General features: G+C 42.3%; 1 protein-coding gene across 4 annotated transcripts; it reads left to right on the top strand.

The window, feature by feature from the left end:
- The first annotated feature begins 15,174 nt into the window (after positions 1–15,174).
- Positions 15,175–20,570, top strand: LOC143216599 (uncharacterized). 4 transcript variants are annotated; one of them, XM_076439820.1, is made up of 10 exons: positions 15,175–15,845; positions 16,094–16,181; positions 16,352–16,462; positions 16,665–17,292; positions 17,386–17,478; positions 17,709–17,795; positions 18,630–18,788; positions 18,894–19,197; positions 19,654–19,903; positions 19,981–20,570. In XM_076439820.1, coding segments are annotated over exons 1-10 (1,749 nt in total). In that variant the 5' UTR covers positions 15,175–15,843; the 3' UTR covers positions 20,008–20,570. The 4 variants fall into 4 exon arrangements, with proteins under 4 accessions (XP_076295935.1, XP_076295933.1, XP_076295937.1 ...); XM_076439818.1 differs by having other exon boundaries at positions 15,176–15,845; positions 19,654–20,570; XM_076439822.1 differs by lacking the exon at positions 16,094–16,181 and having other exon boundaries at positions 15,176–15,845; positions 19,654–20,570.
- Positions 20,571–22,657: the final 2,087 nt, after the last annotated feature.

Raw genomic sequence — 22,657 nt, 5'->3', positions numbered from 1 at the left:
AAGAGTTACATGGAGGGCTAAATTATTCAAACTTGGCCGTTACTTTTTAAACCAATGGCCATACAAGGTGCTAGGTAACGGCCAAGTTTGAATAATTTAGCCTTCCATGTAACTCTTTAAAAATTAAATAGCGTTCTGCTCAAGTAATTTTTACAAACGGTTTTTTTCAGTATTGCAAGAGGTATTTGTAAGCTAACGAACTCGGCCGTATTTTGTTTGATCTCACAACTTTTTACGGCCATAGGAACTTGGCTCCTGTTTACAGGATGTTTTTGTTGGGTCTATTTAACAAGACAAAACGATAATAACAATCCTTGACTTCATACTATCCCTTTAGTATATAAATTCTGCAGGGTTCTGCACAAAAATACAAGTTCTGAAAGCGATGAAAGGCTCAGCTGAATACCGTCGATACACTGAAAATCCATAGTGCAGCAGTCTCGTCACAGGCTTGCTGTCAATTAGAGGCACGAACTTCGGCGTTCCTTTAATCGACCTCTCCTATTTCAATCGTCGCCTCTTTCATACCTCATGAAAAATGCCATAAATTCAGTCGTGTGCGTTCACCTGCAATTTTCAATATTTCTCGCTCTGTGTTCGCCGCGTCGCCTTTGCTCGTGTGCGAATAACATTTATTCCGAAAGGATTTCCCCTCGAACTTTCATGGTTACATCAATTTCAATCCTTCAACTCGACAATACCACTTCCGCCGTGCTCCCATGAGAACGACGAGTTGAAGCCACCGCAATCTCTTTACCTGAAGACAAATCTTTCACGCATCGAATTCAAGAAAAATTCGCAAAATATTTCTGTAATCACTGAAGAAGAGCATGCTCGACTAATTACTTTTGTTCGACATTAATTATCGAAGTTTATCGAACAAAGAACTTCCTCAACAAACCGTTTACAGTATGCTCGCTCTTCTACTTTCCTTCTTTGTTCAACATTCAATTCTTGACGCTTTCTCTCTCTCGCGAATCGCCCAACTTCCCAACTCCCGCTATAATTAACAGGAAAAACGGACCTAATGATCTGCGGACATTATTAGGTTAATTTCCCGTGTTGTTTACCAGGTGGAAACGTCGAAGTTTGTTACGATTTCTTCTCCGACGAGATTCCCTGCGTCCACACCACGACACTAACTTTTACCTCCGCGATTCTGCTGTTTTTTCTTTGTCCGTAACGAGGACGGACGGCGACGTGGTGCATAAACGAAAAGTTTAACGCGGATAGTTACCGCGCAGCTTTCAATGTGTATCTATTGTGACCGGGAACAATGAATCAATTTTTTTTCCAACGTACAGAAACGGAGTTCGCTGGTCGCGAAATTGAGAACGCCGGCGACGAAATGTCTAGCTCGTCCCAATTCGTCGACCTGGCGTGTTCCCTGTTGTTTCCGGCCTCGGATATTTCGCGGGGTTTGTATCTTTAATTTCTCATCGCTGAGACATTCCGGGATTCTGTTGATTTTTGAAAAATTATCTTTCTCGTGCGTTGCAATTGAAAATGTCGAATAGTTTGTGTTTCTACAAGTGGGAGGACTGTTCGGACGGTGGATATTGTGTCTGACCATTGCTCGCCGTCTCTACTCACTGGGAACGTGAATTGGAGAGGGAACACTTTCGGAAATGAAACCTCATACGAGAATTTTCTCTTGCCTCTCTGTTCTGTAGCGTAGAATCGTCACTTTAATGTTTTACTGCTAATTTCTAATAGTTGTTAGATTTTACTGCTCGGATAGCTTGTTAGAATCAAGTTGCTGTGATTATATCGAACGGCTTCTTCAAAAAATTGTTGACTGTTTATCATTGATTTATAAAGAACTGCCAGGCAACCGGCGTAAAAATAAACTGTTGAAAGACGTCTTTCATCATTCGTGGATGAAGTACGTTCTTAGGATTGTAAGACGATCGCGATTTATAAAAAGAGGAAATATATGAGAAAAAAATGACAGCACAACTGTTGTCGAAGAATAACTGGCATAAGCGGATCCGAACCGAAGATAACACGTATCAATGTGTTTTTTGGAGAGCTACCAAGTCTCGGTCAAGCCCCACCAAGTCCTCAAAATACAGTGGCCAATAAAATCGCTTCGTCGGCTTCTTTGTGCTCGACGAGAAACGTATGGTGACTAATTGTGATCCTCTTCTTTTTCGGAGGAGTGATTCATCAGCTTCCGACGAGAACGAAACGAAATCACCTCTTAGAAAAAGACAATATTTATACACAAGCTCCGTTACGTGCCGAGAAAAATATTATCATTAGACTGCGAATTGTTATGCAACATAAAAATTATGCGTTTTATGATAGAATTTCAAGAACTTGACACCATCCATCACGCTTCGAATGTTAGAAACTTGCAATAAACACGCTATAAATACGCTCGCCGAGAACTGCGAAGTGGCTGTGATCTTTATAAATAAACGAAAGGAAAAACTGTATAAATACCACCGCGCCTGTCTAAAATATACCGCCTCATCGTACAATAAATTAGCGTATGGCGGTAAATTTTTAACGTTCAAGTCACATCTGCAATTTTCGCGATACATAGTATGAAACGAAGTAGCGAGGAGTGAACTGCGCGATTTATTTGCGCAGAAACTAAAACGTTATCTCGAGGAATTTCAAGCGCATAACGAAAGACAAAGGGGCTGCGTCAAAGTTCTGAGATAGAAGTACGGATGTGACGTAAAAGGATACATCTCGACGTCCTCGCAGAGACGGAAGTCTATGAATTCCGTTCGATAATGCACTAGAAACGTCCCTATTATGACTGCCAATAAATTTGTTTCTCGAAACGACCACTGGCGACTTCAAGCCGTTATAATACTTCGTTTTATTCATGGTGAAGTTGTTTCAGCCAAATTTTATTTTGCTGGCTGTTTACTTTATCCCGTTACGACTATAAATGTATAAATGCGCGGAGGTAATCCTTTAAATTATTTTCTGAACGTTCGAATGAATTAAGGGGGCAATTTCGTTTCCAGCGCGGACGCATTAATATTTAAACGGGCCGCCTGCTCGCCAGTCCGCAAATAATTAAACAACTCAATAAACGGGAAGTTTATTTTTTTATTTCGTATACTTTCGCGAGAAGCTCATCCCAAACAACTGTTTGCAGGAATAATTTATTCATTTTTCTGACGACCGGTCAACGGCACTCACCATTTTCGAGTCCATAGATTGAAACCTACGAACGTGTTACAAATGCCGACGAACACGTTGCGAACGAACTCGAACGTGAAATCGTGGAATACAATGGAAAACAACGGGAAACGCGATTCCGCGTTGACGGGCTCTTGAGCAATTTAATTCACTCGGAGCAGAGCCATTCTACGATTTCTTACGCGACAATTTCGTGAATATCTTCCTCTCTTTCGGTATTCATCGTGCACGATGGGACACAGTTAATGATCGACCCACGCAATTAAAACACCCTCGGACGGCCATTTTTATTGAGACGTTCCGCCAAATGACGCCGGCCATTTTGAACGTTCTTTTACCCGACGCGACGCACGGTAGTCTATTTGGCCTGAAAAAGTGGGAAAAAGTCGATTTCTATATTTTTGTTGTCCGTCGTAGTTAAAGGTCTGAAGAATAAGGCTTCAATGTTGCTTTTTCTATTTGTACACCCATGAAGTAGTAAACTTCATCAAAAGTCAAGAGATTTTAAGGCCCGCTTTGCGTTCTTAAACAGTCTCTAAAACAGCGTCCGTTCATTGGCGATTTTCAAGTGTTTTACGGAAAATTGTGTAAATTCTTGTATTACAAAAGATTTTCAGGTAGGTGTACAAAGCACTTTCGCACAGATTTCATTTTGTTATCATCTAAATTAGTATAGTTATTAATATTTGAACATTACCAATAATTCTGTAAGATTTTTTACGATTACAAAACTATCGACGATTTTGTTACAGTTCGCTTGTTTAGATGAGCTTGTTTCGAGAGCTTTCCAAAACACTATAATAAAATATATTTTCCTTAAATATTTCTCAAGTTATAAGGCTTGAAAGTGAGTTAAAATATTCCGCTATCGCCACGCTTTTCCATGGGTTCTCGATAATCTGAGGAAAAACAAAACAAACAAAAGAGGAACAGTATTCACACGTCTAGAAATTTCAATATATATATATGAAAGTTGGAAAAAAATTTTCTTTTACAAAAAATTGAGGTGAATTTGATTTTTTAGATGCTGAAATGTATTTTGGATTTTATAATATTGTAGCTGATCTTAAGACAAATCCAACGATGTATAAATAATAATAAAATAGTTTTTTCCACTTTTTTCTGGCTAAATGGACCATTGTGCGACGGTAGAATTGTCGTCTGTTGCATCAAAATTATTATTATTGGACCTCCGGGGTTGCGCCCGACCACTGGCGGTATACCTGAAAAAGTTGTTATGGCAGACAAATAACGCGCACGGATCAGCTCCGAACTGGTTGATTATATTTGCAACCACCGCGCTTCGACAACTTCAACCCCGACAGATGGACAACACGTGCGACAGACCCACCGAATCAGATCGATGGGACCATACATACAAACACACATACTTTTCTATTTTATACATATATGTATAATATATAGATGGAAGATTTTAATACACACATTTTAATAGGATAAATCTGGGATGTTCGGTGGTTTCCAATTCGTGCAATATAATTTTGCTGGCATTATTTCTCTCACGTTTCCTAATTCAAATGCCACTGTGAACAAACTGCGCGTAACTAATTGCACGTCTACAATGATGGCCTAATGGCCGTCCTATTGTGCCATTAGGTCACCCAGGCGTGAATTCCGTAGCAGCAAATTAACGAGCAGAAAATTTCGGCATAAATCGTACAATATCCGAAACGCGGGACTCGTAAACTGCATAAAAATAACCAGGAGATCAATTGATGAATAGAGAAAATACCTAGAGCAATGTGGGTCGCTATAAATACATACTAATAAGTTGGTGATTTCAACGAGTGTCAGGTGGAGCCGCCGATGCATTAATGGAACCACGCGCATTTTCTGCACGTGTCACGCACATGACTATGTCAAAATAATCTTCGAAAAACTTCTAAACAGTGAATATTAATTTCTATCTTTTTTACTAGTTTTGTAATTTTATAGAAATTGAACATTGTATGCTTGCAGTCATGAAATTACTCTTAGACTCACTCGATCGTTAACTAGTGTCGATCAATGTAACCGCAAGGTCCGCAACAACAAGAAAGTAAAAAGGTGTTTACCTTCTCGGAACTTTAGACTGTGTGTTTTGCAAAGAACAAACACAGCAGCGGAGTGATTAAATTTGGAGGAGTTTATTTTCGGAGGGATATTAAGTAGACGACAAAATGTTGCGTAATTTCAACCAAAATGAACGGAGGGTCTCCGAAATACGAAAAGCATGGCGCCTAATCTTCCCACAAGCATCACCCACGATTCTTCTTTTTCGTTACGTAATGCGACCACTCGAAATAGTACGCGTGGGCATATTTTCTCGACGGCCACAGAAACGCGTTTATACACGAGGATCCATCCTCGTAGATACAAGCAACAGTGAAACTATAAAATGCAGCATCACTGGATATCGCAGATTGGTTATTGATTCAAGACAAATATGTGTGTTGCTCGAATGATAATAGACACATATTGATGATAATATTTATCAACAATATATTTTACTGAGACATATTTGTACGTCGAGGGGTTAATACAAAATGTTCATCTTAATGTTCGTTCAAACTCTTGCTTGATTGATTTTCTTCCTGTCCACTAATATCGACGAATTCTCTGTGCAAATATATGTGTTTCGCCCATTTGCTAACAGCTTCGATACATCAAAGCGAATTCGACCCTTGTGTCGATGCGCAACACACGCGTCAATGGAACAAACATCAACGGCTAATTACCGAGACTCCGGCGAACAAAACCGGGTCGCGGAATTATTAATTTCGACTTGCAGCTGTGACCGACGCGACGCGTATTTCTCACATCTCGATGATATTAAAAGTTCCGCGAGTTTCTATATTTTTAAACTTTCGCCGCTCGCGAAACTTCGGGTCGTATTTCGAAATTCTCGACACGTTGGAACTTCTATCGGCCGGGACACTTGCGGGCGAAATGCCGTTGATCTCATCCGACAAGAAAATGACTTCGTTCGGTTTCCCTCTGTTTTCCGCTTATTGCTTTTCCGGCTTTTATCGAGCTCGATTCGCCGGAATCAAGTTCCCAGTCTAGAGAGAAGCGACGATCAAATAAACGGAATAATATTTTCGCCGTTTCCGGGACAGAGAATCAATTAGCGGTTCGGCGGAAGGCAAACAAATGTAGTATCACGAGGATGTGGATAAATAAATCAACGGATCCCGCGGCGAATTTATAACTGCCGTAAACCGAAGTGCCGACCACTCTCAATTTCGTTTCTTCGACTTTTTCTTTTTTCGTGATTTAATGACGTGCGGGGGTAATCGTATCCATGACGTCAGCCTAGTAAAAATACACGAGGATCTGCCATCGAAAGTGAAATCACCCTTTCTACGATCTTCGTGAATCAATTGTCCGAATTGATCGCGGGCTGATTGGTAATATTGTTTGTTTTCAATTATCAGATCCTTCGATCGATTAGAACCGAAAAAAGTTAGATTTCCATGCTAGAAATATGTTGAAAATCTGACTGATTTTGTTCCAAAGTCGACTTTTCGAGGAAGGTCATTCTTTCTCGAAGAAATTCTTGTAAGTTTCATTGTACGAAACTCTGAGATTTGAGTGGATCGAAGCGAGGAAGCATTATCGTGATTAGGTTATTTATCAAGCCCGACTCACCTATGGTGGTGTAAATGGTGCCACAGTAGAACACGGCGTTCCAGAAGGTCCACACTTTTTGGCCCCGATCCGTCACCCCTCTTTTGTAGAACTCGTACAAATGTTCCTCGTACTTCATCAGCTCGTTTCTTGCCCGACCGTCCCATAAATCCGAATTCGAGGCCAGCCTTTCGTCGTTCCACAGCTCCCTGATCAGTGTCAGTGTCTCGTTCCTGTCACAAAATCATAACAAATCACCTAAAAACGATCTAGCACCAAACTGAAATCATTTATCTTTGTATCTCGCGTCGGGGCTTGCGCCACGCTCTCTACTCTAACGCAATTAATTAACCCTCGCAATTAATTAATAGAAACATTTCGAGTTTATCTTCGCATCGTGCAATTCTTGGTGTCCCGTTCAACGATGCTAATCCTTTCGAATCGTCTATTTAACGAAATAATTGCGAGACCGAGGTCGAGGCCGGGACCAAAATGGCGCCTCTGAAGTCGAGAGGATATCAATTTCCGTCAGTATGATCCCTCCTCGATCCCCCATGTTTTTCTGCTCGTTAACGACGGAAACTACAGAGCCATCGCGACAACGAGTCCTCTTTTATACGTTGATTTACCACTGGTTCACGGACACGTGGACAATACCATGCATTATCGGAGGAAATGGCGGAGTCTTATGACAAACCTCGATTTCATCCAGACCGACCGACGACATCGATGATCGTAATACTAGTCGCCTCTCATCCTTGAATAGGAAAATACACGCGATTGTTCTTGAAAATATGTGTATGGAACGTACTATATGCATTTTCTGTGATGCGAGTTCTATTTGTGCGTTGAAAATTTTATTGACAGTGTGCTCAGTGTGCCACTGTTACGCAATGGCTGTGCCGACAGTGTCTCTTTCCATGTCTATTTTCTACTGTATCTACTCGCATGAAATTTCTATTTCAATCAAATAGCATCACTCAGAACAAATTCTGTTTAAAACATATTTAAAAAACCAGACACCGTGACTGCAGCAGCTCCAGTAATGTGGATTAAGGTTAAGCGTTCGTGATACTCGTGCGAGTTTAATTTTCGTTTTCAATTAACCAGTCCATTGGAATCGCAGCACGAGCAACAACAAAGCGCGCAATCTACGTGTCTCGGGGGGTTAGGGAAAAGGAAAATGATTTACAGGGAAATTATCCCCGCGCCCATTGCCAAGGTGAGCAATTGGACCATGTGCTCTTTCTGTTATCAGATAGGTCACGCTATGGTTGCCTTTCTGGTGTAAGTACTAGAGAAACGCTAGCCGACCTTTGTCTTGCAGTTGATCGATCTAAATTGTGGAAAAATCGACCGGGCTTCAAAGAAACCACGGCCACAGTGAAACAAGTCGAGGATTGCGTTGACGGTGTCTGTGCCTGCTGGAATTTTCTCCTTGCGCGTGTAATTATCAGTTTCCCTTGCTACATATAATCAGTAGACTGCGGCTCTAAGCAAAATAAAAATTGTCTATGTTGATTGCACAACACACAGAAATTAAATCACAATGTATTTCCTTTAGAATTTCTTTAGAAACATTCTTACACTCCAAGGTTCAGTTAACACTTCACCCATTTCATTTTGAACACGAATAAAAATACAACTAGTACTTCGATATTTGCGTTCTGATTGAAAATTTAAATGGCGTGGGATGAAGAAGAATGATAGAAATATTTTTAGCGTTTCTCAGAGAGTAGGTAGACCATCAAAATATTTTACATAAAAGTACGCACGTGTTTGAAGCACGGGAACACATTGGAATCGAAAAATTGACATATCTCTGTACATTTTCATTTGAAATTATCAGCACAAAAGAAATACTACAACAGTTTTTCATAATATTTCATTTGGACGTATTTCAATAATATTTTTCATGCTGTCATCCGAAGCACGGTGGATATTCTGCGTCACAGTGAAACTTTATCGTGACGATTTCAAACATGCTTGCGTGTCGACACCGACTGAACCATCAGATTAGGATTCAGGCTAGTTAGCAGTTGAAACGTACGCATTGAAACACGTAAACACGAGTCCCAGAGCCGAGATCTGATTAGGGTTGGAAATGTTCGTTTTAATACGACTTCTCCACGTGAATAATTTACCGGCGATTATTTCATGATTTCTGGAAGACAGCACAGTTATTAATCTTGTGAAATGAAAAATTTCGGACCGGTAGGTTCCCGATTTCAGGAAATTCAGAGTTTGGTATAATTGATGGTGAAATCTTGTCTAAAATAAAAGGTGCTAGACTATTAAATCCAATTGCCATTTTCAGGTTTTCCAATCTCGTAGATTTTTATGATCTGTATCACTCATAAAGGTACTTGGTGTAATGACAATGGCCTACATAGCTTGCCCCCATTATGTTGAATTTCAATTTAAGACCCGGCGACATTCTTAAGCGAATCCATAATTACTTAATAAAATCGATGAGACCAGTGCCGCGCGCGATTAATGGCTCGCCGCGCCGGTGGAAATTATTATATCGCGATATCACGCTGTTCCATGTGCCGCGATGTTCGTTTCAATACACGTTCCCTTGCTCCACATTTTCCCCAGCGTTGATCTGCTTCGAGATGCGACTGATATCGTATTCAACAGGGTCGTGTACACGCCTGCACCTGGAGGCCATTTTCATTGAGACGAAGGTCGAGAACATCGGCGCATGGAAACGAGCTTTATTGTACTAATGCCAATGGAAAGGATAAACTAATAATCCCACTCCGGGCGAAACGGAATTGCCGATGGACTGTCGGCCGTCGAGAAGTTTGTATGATTGTAATGATCGATTATATTTCTCACCTCTCCCTCCTTATATTCGCGTGTATGACGTCCTCGTTCGTTCCCTCGATCGTCACGAAGATCATCGCGCCTCCGATACTGTACAAAAGCACGACAACAAATAAGAAAATGTGCGTGAACCACCGTTTGCTCCAGGAACTGACCTACGCACAAAAATCGTAAACGCGTCATTAGCTGTGATCCGATGGGGGAACACGTTCATTTTGTTTTTTATTTGTTTGCAGACCTTCTCGTACAGCCAAAACGCGCTTTTCTCCCCGACGCTCAGCCCGGACTTGGTCAGGTCCTTGATACCCTTGAACTGCGAGAAGACGAACTCGCTGGCTCTGTTCGCATAAATCACTTGTGGCTGGCCAGAGACCGGAGTCATCGGTATGGGGGTCTGTCCATATGGTGTCGGCACATATGTCTGCGAGTAGTATTGCCCTGGCAGCGGAAGCTGGATCTTCGGCCTTGGAGGCCCCTTCCGGGTGCCTGGCGAGTTCGACATCTTCAACTTGCCTCGTAACACCTTCCGTTTTTCGGAATTTGAAATCAGTCGCTTACGAGCCGAGTCCCGTCGGCGGGCTCATATAATCTTCTTGGCTCAGCAACGATTCCCAAGAGGGAAACCCTTCGTAGTGATATTTTCTCTCCTTTAAGTTCTCGCCTTACGGAAGCTAATGGCAGAGAGTCCACTTACGCTGGTGTAATAAATCACAACGTCTACGCTAAAGTCTGTGTTACTTCAATAAGTTTTTTGTCAGGGAACCAGGCGATTGATATCGTAATTTGATTTTAGTGTTGGCAATGATGTGATTAGATCGATTATTGTTCCATGTAAGTTCCTCACAGAAACTATCACAGCAGAAGACGAAATGATATCAAAGTATCACATCGGAGAGAAAGGAAGAAGATTACTTTCGATCGGTTATGTTTCTTCTGTTTCTTAAAGTAGGTGCCAGTGGCTTCTGGACAAACTTCGCCGGTCGAGTTTGCAGTAGCTTAGTCCTGTCTTGCCGCTTTCTATTCGCGGAAAGTCTGATCGCGTCGAAGACGTGCTCGTTCGACCGATCCTCTTCTAACTCTAGATTTGTGCACCGTTTCACAGCATCAAAGTACATCACGTATCCCCGAAAGCGGTCTCACCCGGAGGAGCCTCGAGGAGCAGAAAAAGATTCCGTTTTTCCCGATGTCTCGAGGATTCAGGAATACACGCAACAACGTATAAATAGGTAAGAAACGGTCGCTGTGTGTCCCACAAAAATTCACGGGACAATCAGTCACGGTTCTCGAATTTACACAGGTCAACACGGGATTCCTCGGATAACCGAGGATTAATTTGTCACGCCGCCAGCGAATAATCCGCGCCAGCTGTTCAATCGAACTTCGGGAAGTCGAACATCTGTCACGCTGTCGCCTTCGGAACCGCTATCCTTTCGCCCCGGATACGGAAACCGTTCTTTAGAGTATACGTCAAAAGTAAAATTCCGCGATTACACGCGATAGAACGTCGCTACCGTGGGGACAACGTCGAGCACGTGCGCCAATGGTCGATCCTGACCGACCCCCGAGCTTCTTGATTTTCGATTTTGACTCTGTCTAAAATTATTCGAGTGACATCCCGCGGGTCACCGGCCTCGGATGAATGTTGGCAATAAATAGATCGAGCGTACGCGAATGTGTCGACGGGTTTGGGGGTCGAGTGCTCCCCCGACGCCTGCAATCTCTGCGAACGACAGAAACGTCACGAGAAACGGGATAATCGTTTTTGGAACACGCGATTTATGATCTACAATGTCGACGAAACGCGCGGATCCGCGGATACGCGTCGACGTGGGGCGGTTTTCAAAGCGGCGACGATCGATCGGCCGATTAAACCGAATTCTCCGGTCTAGCCGTGTAACCTTCTTGCACCTCGAAGCCAGTTAAACCCGTCGTCGGATAAATAAGCTCCCGACTTTTCAGTTAACGATGTCAATCGACGCTTCCTCGAGGACTCCTACTCCGGTTTCTCTCCCAGCGGTAACACGCCGAGATCGATGGAAGCTTTTAAAAGCCTCGATTCGTCCTATAAGGCGCAGTCCTTTCGTGCGATGCTGACCCCGAATTCTCTTTACTTTCCCTCGGAGTTGACCCTGCACGAGAGCCACGGCTGCCACGCGAACTGCTCCCGAACATCCGAAATTTCGATCTCCTCTCAACCTCTCGGCGATTCGAAATTAATCCGCCGTCGCTTTGCCGGGCCGTGCACCCTCCGTGGCAGAAGAGACTTCACGGACAGAATGTTGATCGCTTCCTTTGACGATGATCCAGCCACCGATGTGATCAAGGAACCACCGAGCTTGTTCGTCATTTGATTCTGACTGGTACCGGGATCACGTCGCTCGTGACCACCTGCGTCTTTTGTTGCATCATCTGGACCAAATGTCTCTAGCTGGGGCTACCCTAATCGAACATGACAGGGAGAATGGTCGTAGGGATGCACTCCTGAAGCATTCGCGACACAGATACAATCGTCATCCGCAGCATTGGCATTAGACTACTTGATCGAAGTGTTCTTCGAGTTTATCTTCTCTTCGAATATCCTTAGGATTTGTAGAAAATTGTTTAATAGATTTCTTGTTCTTTGGCTCCAGGTGGTTTGTAATGAAGCACTCGACGAAGACCGCTGACGCTGATACAACCTGTGTCCACTGATCGCATGCACTGCGTCTTTTTCAACAGTTATCTCTGCTTCTGTCAGCAGAACGAAACTCGACGGTGGCACCGCAACATGCCTCTCGGAAACCTTTGGCGGCGGCGTCGCGACGCCAACTGACTCAACTGGCCTGCTGCCGGCGCCGAGGCGTTTTGAAACAGGCGCTACGATTTCCAGGGCCGTACGATACGCTTTCCATTTTTTCCAACCCCAGTTACCCTACAAAATTAGACAATATTGAAACTGTGAGCAGTATATAAATAGTCAATATAAATTGCTCAAATCGCCACCTTTTGGTCTCTTTCTCTTTCTCTTAAATAGCAATTTCCAAAAGAGTTGTTACATTATGTCGATTCTAAAAATACGTTCAATTTTGAATGAAACTCCTGTCACTTTTGAACAATTTATTGAGAAGTGTTAACAATCCTAAAACATGAAAAATAAACTGTCGAAGGTTATTTTTGAAATTAACGTCTCGAGTAGCAGAAGAGCGACTCGTCTCCAAAGAGGATTTGTTTAAGATATATTATTTTGGTTTTATCTCTATTCCTGAAAGTTACCGTCCAACGACTGCGGAATCATTGGAGACATATTAATAACACGAGACGCTTAGGATCATCCTCATTCTTGGAACCCCGATTCAAGGTATATCGAACGACCGCGACTGATGGGACAGTTATTTCTGAAAGTTACGAGGACAACGGAATTGCCTTCCGTCTAGCATCTGAAGTTAATCGTCGCGTCGTCTTTCCGACGAAACCAGTCGAGAGCATAATGACACAGAGATTTCACAATAGTGTCCTGCGATCGTTGCTATTAATCGGTCTGCAGCGCCGTCTCCCACGCGATTCCGCATTTTCGGCGAAACAACCGTCGGGAGACGATTATGCCAAGAGGAAAATCGTCGGCATAGTAATTCATAGTCGAAAACAGCGTAATCGGAAATCTGACTCAGACTACGCCGACATTCGTGAGCTTTATACCTGGAAATTATAATGAAATCATTAAGCAATAAACCTGCACTCTTCAAGATATCACTGATTGCGGTTTACTCAAATACAGCAGGACCTCGATTAACCGGATCCCAATTATAAACAAATATGCGTTTAAATATGATTATATTATGAAGGGAAATAAATTTTCAAAAATAAAACATTTATTTTGGAATATAATGTACACGTTAATTATTTCCTCGGCTCTCGATTATCCATCGGGCCTTAATTTATCCGAGCTGTTTGTCAAGCCGGTTAATCGAGGTCCTACTGTACATCAAAAATAATTTTTAAGGAATTTTAGCTCGTCAATTTAAATTACTTTCGAACCAGCATCCACCGCGTTATCGCTTTAAAAGTAGAAACGTATAAAAAGTCACGAGAAATGGGTTTGGCCGCGTTTCCATCATTGCACGACTGTATGCGACGCCGCGGTTTATTTTTAATGGTTGAAAAAGTACACCGCAATGGAAAACGCTGTTTCGCGAAAAACTTGTGAAAAAAAGGAAAAGTTTCCGCATCGAGAATAGCTACCAGCTGTGCCGCGACGATTATTGACTCACCGCAGGAAACGTTTCACGGATTTTTCTTTGTTCCTCTGGTTTTGTTTCGGCAATGTGTCTACCGTTCCATTCGAATTTCTTCGGTTTCGTTTATGACAGTATTTTATGATGTGGAAACGTATTCGAAAATCCAATTGCTGTAACCACATAATTTCTCCAAATGCAAACATTTAGATGCTTTTAAAATTTATTGTGATATTTATAATTCTTCTTATACTTTGCACGAAGGAATCGGAAACGATCATCATTTCGTTCCAAAATGGCGGTGTCATTGCTACATTCGACATTAGCGGTCATATTATTACTCCCTAGGTCAAATAAAATCTATTTCTATTTGAAGGTTATATTCCCTCTCCAAAAGTCATATTTGAACAATATACAACAATCTTCATTACTCTTGAAAAATAGAAACATTCAAACTAATATAAAAAGTATCCATTTTTTTCTTCATCACTAATAAACATCGAAAAGAATCGAAAGCATTCAAATAATCAAGGAATATACCTTGAACATCTCGTATAATTTATCACAAATAAAAAAATGCGAAGTTGCTAACGACTTTCAACGGTGGTTTTAAACCGCTTTTCGATAAAGCCTCATTGTTTGAGACTACCACGAATTACTGTTAGCCATTTAGCCATTAACCAGCTACAAGCCTCATTACACCTAAACCGTAATTATACTTGTTTAACGATTATTAGTTTGCTAATATACGATGTATTGTATTACGGTTAAATTGAAACGTTCTAATAACCGTTCGAACTGGTTCGAACCTCGCTTCGCCCATGCGGTAGCTCCATCTAACGTCGAACCATCCAATCAGCCATCAACGAATACAATGAAGCCAGATTTCCACGTCGACTACATTTGTTATCTCGAGAAAAAATGACATCGTATAATTATTAATGCCACGAGCTGAAAACCATTCTACTCCAATGAAACCAATTACTTCTAGCCGAACAGTACCATTTAGTTTTATTGCTTTAACCGTTCAATTTCAAACAATTACTAATAAGTTCACGATCGACAATTTCGATAACCATAATTATACCGTACGAGCCTAAACGTATCTGTACAAGTAAAAAATACAGAATTGATCCGAACGTGTCAAAAGAAAAAAGAATTACATAGTTTTTCCATAGAGAAAGGTAAATAAAATCATTTGGAAGTTAGGCACGCGGAGGTGACGTTAGCCAATGGGAACCGGCGACAGTTGGTCGCGGGCCAATGGGAGCACGCGGTGTAACGGGCATTGGCGTCACCGGGTGCTGACCTTGGCGGCGCTTGGCTGCATTCACGGAAGGCGCCCGAAAACGCTTCGGAAAAAGGCATCGGGGGCAGCGCGCGTTCGTGTCGCCCATTGTTATCCTCGTCGCGTGTAATGGCTACCGTAGAGTTTGTTGACGGTGTTCGGTCTGCTTGTTCGCGCTACGGCTTCGCCTGAGCCACGGTACGAGGGCGACGTGGCCGAACCTGACGGGAATAAAGCGGTGAGGAGTCGTGGCCCACGAGCTACCGCCAATTTTATGCGACCGAAGGAATCCGCGCTTCGTACACCAGTCGCCGTAGCCGCCACCGCGCTTGGACGACATGATATGCGCGGGTACAACGCTGCTCATTGACAAACGTGTTAGGCGAACCGGATTTCGCGGCATCCACTCGCGGTGAACGATCGGTAGTGTTGTGACCGGGGTTCATTTTAGCGGGATCGAACGTAGCGAGGTGGTGCATCGGAGCTCGAAATCGATCGCCATTGATTTTCCGCCGCGACCACGGCCCAACCGACACGAGGAACCCGTTCTCGGATGTTGTATAGGACGATACGCCGAAACCAGTTGTCGGTGGTATCGGAATTCTCAGGATTTCGTGTGACCAGCTGCGCGGCAATCCGCGCCGCAGTCATGGCAACTAGAAGATCACCCGTTTGGCAGTCAGACATGTAACCCGCGGCGCCCGTGTAGACTATCACATGTGAGTATCGTATGTCGTCATGGTTATTGTTTTGAAGCCGTCCTTTCTCTCTTTCTATCTTTCTCTCCCTCTGTTTCTCTCTCTCTCTTTCTTTCTCTCTCTTTCTCTCTCTGCCAATTCTAATTTCTGATTTATTATGGTAAAGTCATTCCTTTCTACCTTGGTGTGGCCTTGATCAGGGGGGCAGTCGGAGTGGACATGTCTCTCAGGGTTTATTTCTGCTTAACGAATGCCTACTGATTGTGCAGGGTCAAAGGCAACACATCAATGGCCCTAGAATCAAATGGCAACAACGTGGTGTGGTTGAACACAACCCGTCCTGATCAAATACAACAGGTATGCGCCTTGTATACCACAACGATGTAAAGAGGAAATGAAAGTTTTTTTTTTCTGTTCAAGCTCTATAATGTATACCGGAAAGCTTTCTAGCATCTTGTTCTTTTCAAGCGAACACTGTACGTACGCAGACTTTACGCGTTCTTTTAATCATGATTATCGTTTGACAGAGCCAACCGATCGAGCAGCCAGTCAAGTGTTCCATGTTTACTCAAACCGAGCAAACTAATAGTTTTACTCAGACGGAGCAGAGCAATTCGAGTTACGGAGATCAAAGACAGGTGGTTAATTCTTGATGCATCCATTGAATTAAGCTTTTAGAAAAATTATCTTTGCGCAACGTGTATTGTCAATGTCTTGTAACGTGATACTTTGCTCTCTTTCTCCCATACCATCTCACGTTACGAGACGCTAACAATACTTGTTGTTATACAATGTTGGTAACTGTACAAACAGTTAACTTTTACAATTTTCCCTTTGCAGCAACAAGCAGCAATGTTTGACCCACAACAAATGCAGCAGCAGCAAGCTGCTCAGGGTCAACAGTCGCAGCAGCAGCAGTCCCAGCAGATGTATGTCACGACCGACAAGAAAGAGGACAAGTCCCAGCAACAGTCGGCTACCGCAGAATTCCCCTTCTACTACAATGTCAACATGCTCCAGAAGGTTCAAACGAATGTGGGCACGATTGGCGCGATCACTACCGACGACAAAGGTTGCTATCGTTTCGACGTTCAACCTGTCGGGTACAACACACTGTTGAATCAAATGAGCATAGCCGCTGCTACCAATGCCACATTCAAGTGCGACATTTGCGGTTTGGTCTTTGGGCACATGAGCTTACTGAATCACCACAAACGGATTCATAACACAACGCCTAGTAATCTTCAACAACAACCGCAGCAAGTCGTTGTGCAAACACCAACAACCGTTACTGTCGCGACCACACCTGAGAGACCATATACCTGTGATATATGCGGAGCATGCTTCGCACTACCAGGAGAATTGAAAAGCCATAAAACAAATATGCATCAGAAACCGAAGGTGCAGATTTGTGAGGATTGTGGTAGTGAGGACCCCTGTGAACATCATCCAACTAAAATTAAAAAGAGTACGTTTCTAGAAATATTACTATGTCCTGCTTTGAATACATGAAAAGAGAAAAGGTTCGATGTAAAACATGGTGTGTACATTATTTTTATAGCTATTAAACCTGGTCATCATCCGGTGAAACGAAGGGGTGTTACCAGTGTCACTAAATGTCATAAATGTAATGGCACAGGAATAATTTTTATCGGTAAGTTGAACTCGTTATCGCTAAGCTTCTTTGCAAAAAGAAGAAAAATGTTTGCTACCAAATAGAAAGTACCAAGTTGCCTCCATTCAGTGTAATAGTACCGTTTGGTGTAACGAAAAGTTCCGACGTAATTGAAAGGGAAACGTTTTTCTTCTTGCAACACAATCATCTTTCCTCTACTTGCATCATTTCATTGCTATCATGATCGTACATCGGGTGGTGTATGGTAGGTAAAGACGACGATAAACTAGATTCTGGAATCAGTTCCCTCGCAAAGTGTGGCGCCTGCAAGGCAACAGGCCGCATCATCATAGGAAGTAAGTCGGATAAATTACAGCCAAAAAGAACACGGGATTAACATTACAGAATATGTTATCAAGAGGAACCACCGACGGGTGGATACGTGTTATTAAGACATGCATATTTTCTTAGAAATTTTATTCAGCAAGCAATATACGTTGCGCGGACCTTGCGGTTCGCGCATTCGTTGAATAAAATGTACCAGTTAATCTTCAATATAATATAAGAGTGAAATTTAGCGAGTTTCGTTTTAAGAATCGATCTGCATGTTACAATTAAAGAAGATCTAGCAAACACTTGCCAAATTTGCGATTACCACGATGTATTTTTGAATTTACTGTAACAATTCTGTTTCCTTTTTGGTAAAAAAACCGTTGACAACTAAATTTAAGAATCACTGCATGGAATAAGATCTCCCCTAAGGGACAGTTTTATAAACTTAGTCTATCGATCTTTAGCGATTTTAGTATTCGGAAGTTCTTTTGAATATCATTTTACCACTCAATGCATCTTTTATTTCATTGTATACATGTACTTACTCATTTCCTATTTTCTGCACTAACTCTTAACTACCCGCATGTTCGGATACTCAAGCAACGTCATTCTCTTTTGTGAAAAAAAGAAAAGAAAAATGAATAAGACCGTCTAGTCTTTCAGTGAAAAACGATATGTCGAGAAAAAGAATCTTTCGAAAACGAACAAAATTGTCCAAAAAAAAAAAACGAAAAGACCATACACAATCCTTTGTCTTGCGTTGCCCAACGCATTCATCAGATCATCTATGAGCATACCTTGTTGTAGAACTGGCCCTTCGAGGAAAACTAAGATCCCGGTTGCTTCTTTAATTACAGGTGGGAAACAGAACAGTCAGAATCAGGCGGAGAAACCGTTCCATTGTAATGTGTGCGATGGAACATTCTCCCGATACTCGTCGCTTTGGTCCCATAAGAGACTGCATTCTGGAGACAAACCTTTCAAGTGTGAAATTTGCGGCTTGGCATTCGCAAAAGGTGACCACGCACGAAACACTCGTAACGCGATTTCGAATCTAAGGCTCTCGCTAAAGTATAACACGGTTAAATTAACGTTACGTCTCGTTTTCTGTCTCTCCGCAGCCGCTTATCTGAAGAATCACGGAAGAGTGCATACCGGCGAAAAGCCGTTCAAATGCACTGTCTGTGGTATGCAGTTCTCGCAAAGTCCTCATTTAAAGAACCACGAAAGAATTCATTCTGGTGAACGTCCTTATCAGTGTGAAGTGTGTGAAAAAACATTTGCCAGACATTCGACCCTTTGGAACCATCGGAGGATCCACACTGGTGAAAAACCTTACAAATGTAGTATATGTGGCTCGGCCTTTAATCAAGCTACACATCTGAAGAACCACGCGAAGGTCCATACCGGTGAAAAGCCTCACAGGTAATGGATCCACTGTAATCGCATTGGCCGGCATCATACTCTTCGTACTCCCTAAATTTTAAAAAAAGAAAAGAATATTCAATTTTTCAAATTGTTTCACCTTTAATAGCGGGTATTCTTAGTTAAGTCAGAATAATCAAAATGCAAAGAATAGAGAAAAATCTGTGAAAGCTGTGCAAATGTTTTAATAGATTTAATTTATGCTCCTATAGACTCGCTTAAATAAAATGATCAGTTACAAAAGTATACACCTGTTGAATTGCACAGTGGTAAAGGAATTGTCCACGGCTGGTTTCACACATCTTTTTGATCTAATGAATTGAACGATGGTCACTAAATGTTGAAGACATTTGTAGGTTTTTGTGACTGATCGAACATGTTTGGACAGTGTTTAAAACGAGCGAGGCATTTTCCAGTGTATTTTGGAGACAATGCTGATTGGTGTCTTTGTTTCAGATGTGATATATGTGAGATCGGTTTCTCCGATCGTTTCGCATTGAAACGTCACCGTGCAATCCATGAGAAGTACGGGCAGACCGCCCGAAACCAGAACGCGAACAACCCGACAAACGCACAGCAGCCGAACGCGAGCAACCAGCAGCAGCAACAACAGCAGCAGCAACCGCAGCAACAGCAGCAAGGTCAACAGGTTGTTGTGGTGAACACCACGACTCCGGTGACCGTCAGCCAAGGACAAGGGCAAGCGGTAATGCTTGAAGAAGTCTACAAGTGTCAGGTGACCTTCCCAGACACTAAATGATTCAGCTAGAGAATACCTTTCAGGAGCTGGTAAAGGGGTTAATTTTTTAACCTTTTTTTAACGAGATGAGCGACGTCGACGAATCAACAAAAATCGAAACAGATCCCTAGAGTTAACATTGAGAGACAAACTGACGGATGCGCGTGCGAGAGAATATTGTAGGAACGAGAGCGTGGTGTCGGTAGTGTGAGAAAGAGAGAGAAAGCGAGAAAGAAAGAGAGATATTATTACGGCGAGAGCAAGTTTCCGGAGTGTGACTGGCGAGGCATGCTTTTCGTGAAGAGATTCAGGTTCCGGCGGGAAGGATTATATATAATCGGTGTGGCATACAGGACACACATACACACAAAAACACAGTCGATTATATTATATATATAAATATAAAGATATACATACATCTGAAACTGAAACGCATCGAGAAAAAGGGTATATCAGAAAGAGACTTAGCGATATTTTCCGCGAGTGAGTAATTATACATGAGAACACAGAGAAGGTGATTCGGAAGAGTACAGCTCGTAAGAAGATGGGTACGCACTCTGCCGACCACGGGAGAAGCAAACAAAACAAAAAAAAAATGAAAACGAAGAAAGAGAGCGTTGATTTATCACGAAGCGATATTAGAACACACAGGGAATCCTGGACGAGAGATCTTTTTTATATTTTCTCATTCGAGATAGAAACGTTTCATTACCTAGACAACGTTCGACATCGGATTGATTGATCGGTATCCCCGTTCATTCTACCGATATGCGATTAATAGTTTCTTCCAATTGATTTTCACGAAGCGAGTCGATGTGAGAACGGTGTCTCTCATTTTTGTATTCACGCCGTGTTTTACGGACGGTCTATCATGACGATAAAACGAAACGAGAAACGTAGCGGTGGACGCGCGTCGTCCGGGTGTTCGCGATTCGTTCCGATTTCGAGTTTTACAGAACGAAAAGTCACAGCCCAAAAGTTTGGGAAACTTTCGGGCTAATCCGATTGGGTTATTTGCAAATCCTGAACGAATCGGAGAACCGCGGAGTCGCGTCGGAAAACGCTCGAACCTCGGCCCTTTCTAATCCGATCTGCGTGGAGACGGAGACGAATGATAGGAACTAGTATTAATTTTTCTGTTACGCTTCGGTCATCTCTTTTTCCTTTTGCCGATTCGGTGCACGCTAACCGAGGGAAACGTGTTTGCTACTGCACACGCGTTCCCAACGGTTACGGGAATGGCGGAAGTCGTGGCGCGGAACGATATCGCGATTATGCGCGAGCCCTCTTCCGTCCAGTCATTCGGGATCAGAATTATCAAACAAAAAAAAGAAAGAAGTTATGAACAAATGAATTTTACATGCATTTTACTGCAACGAAAACCGAGCACGGGATAAACAGAAGAGCGCATCAAGGGAAGAGAAATAGAGCGAGAGCGGACACAAGAGGAAGAAGGAAACGAACGAACGAGAGAAACAGAAGACAATTCGACGGCAGAAGCGACGCCCGCGCGCGACGAAGATTTCTATCTCACCGGAGCTGCAATAATTAACAGTGAATATCGACGGGCAGACTAATCTGTTTTATAATTTTAAGGCCGTGAACTATATTGAGTATCAGTTAACTAAAATAGTTGCTAGTTTGTAAACGGCAATTAGCTGGCTAGATTATCTATACATATACATACGATTAATTTTTATATCCCCACTTGTTAGGAGCGACGAAGCGCGTCGCTGAAATCTACTTTGAATAAAATATTAATTAAAGGTGAAAAAAAGAGAAAAATGAAGAGATAGAATGTGGAATCAGAAATCGACTCGGTTTGTAACGATGATTGTTACGATTGGTAAAAGGAAACGATGATCGACGGTCCCACACCATCCGACTGGTCGGTGAGATTGTGGAATCGACGATGATCAAGGATGCACTCGCGCCATTCGATCGTTAAGAACCGCTGTTCCTCGGATATCATCATTGTCGTGTCTAAGCTGATATTCTTTATTTCCGCGATTGGACCGTCTTTTCATTTCTGTGTAGATCATCGATCTTCGCTCCGTTTTTAATTACAAATGCTGCGAGTACGTATAACGCTCGAGTGATTTTTTTTTTATTTTTGAGAAAATAGAGAAAAAATCGACAAAGAATGAAATCACAGACGAATCGCTCTAGAACGAGAAGCCAGACAATGGTTCGGTGATGTCCCCAAGAAACATACAATTCTTTTCTACAGTGTACAAATCGATTGATCACGAAATATCACGCATAAATCGCCATCAAACAGAATGCGCTCGGTCACGAAGTGATCGAGCCGACGTGTTTAAAATCGTGTTCTGATCAGTTTCCTCGAGGATCTCCGCCGAGAGTCTGGGATCACTTCTTATTTGGGGGGAGGGGGGCGGAGGAGAATTTCTCTGTTTTTATCGATATAACTTGTAAAAATAAAGATATGCTAATTACGTTTAATTTACTTTTAATGTGGTCATAATACCTGCTACAGTATTTTTCGATTAGACTAGAGATCTATTTGTTTTCGGTGTTCCCCGGGTTTACGTTCGTTCGGAACGTCGGCGACGAAGCTTCCGACGCGACGAACAACTCACTAAAACAAAACAAAAAAGTCAATTTACTTTCTCTTTGCTCTCGATCTTTTTTTTTTAAAACTGACGAGCGACCCTCGATAGCCCGAAAATTTCCATTTTTAGTTGAGATTTTTCGAACACT

Source organism: Lasioglossum baleicum, chromosome 15, assembly GCF_051020765.1.
Source record: "Lasioglossum baleicum chromosome 15, iyLasBale1, whole genome shotgun sequence".
Taxonomy (NCBI): domain Eukaryota; kingdom Metazoa; phylum Arthropoda; class Insecta; order Hymenoptera; family Halictidae; genus Lasioglossum; species Lasioglossum baleicum.
Note: the sequence above shows the minus strand (reverse complement) of the source record. Positions and strands in the feature narration are given on the sequence as shown.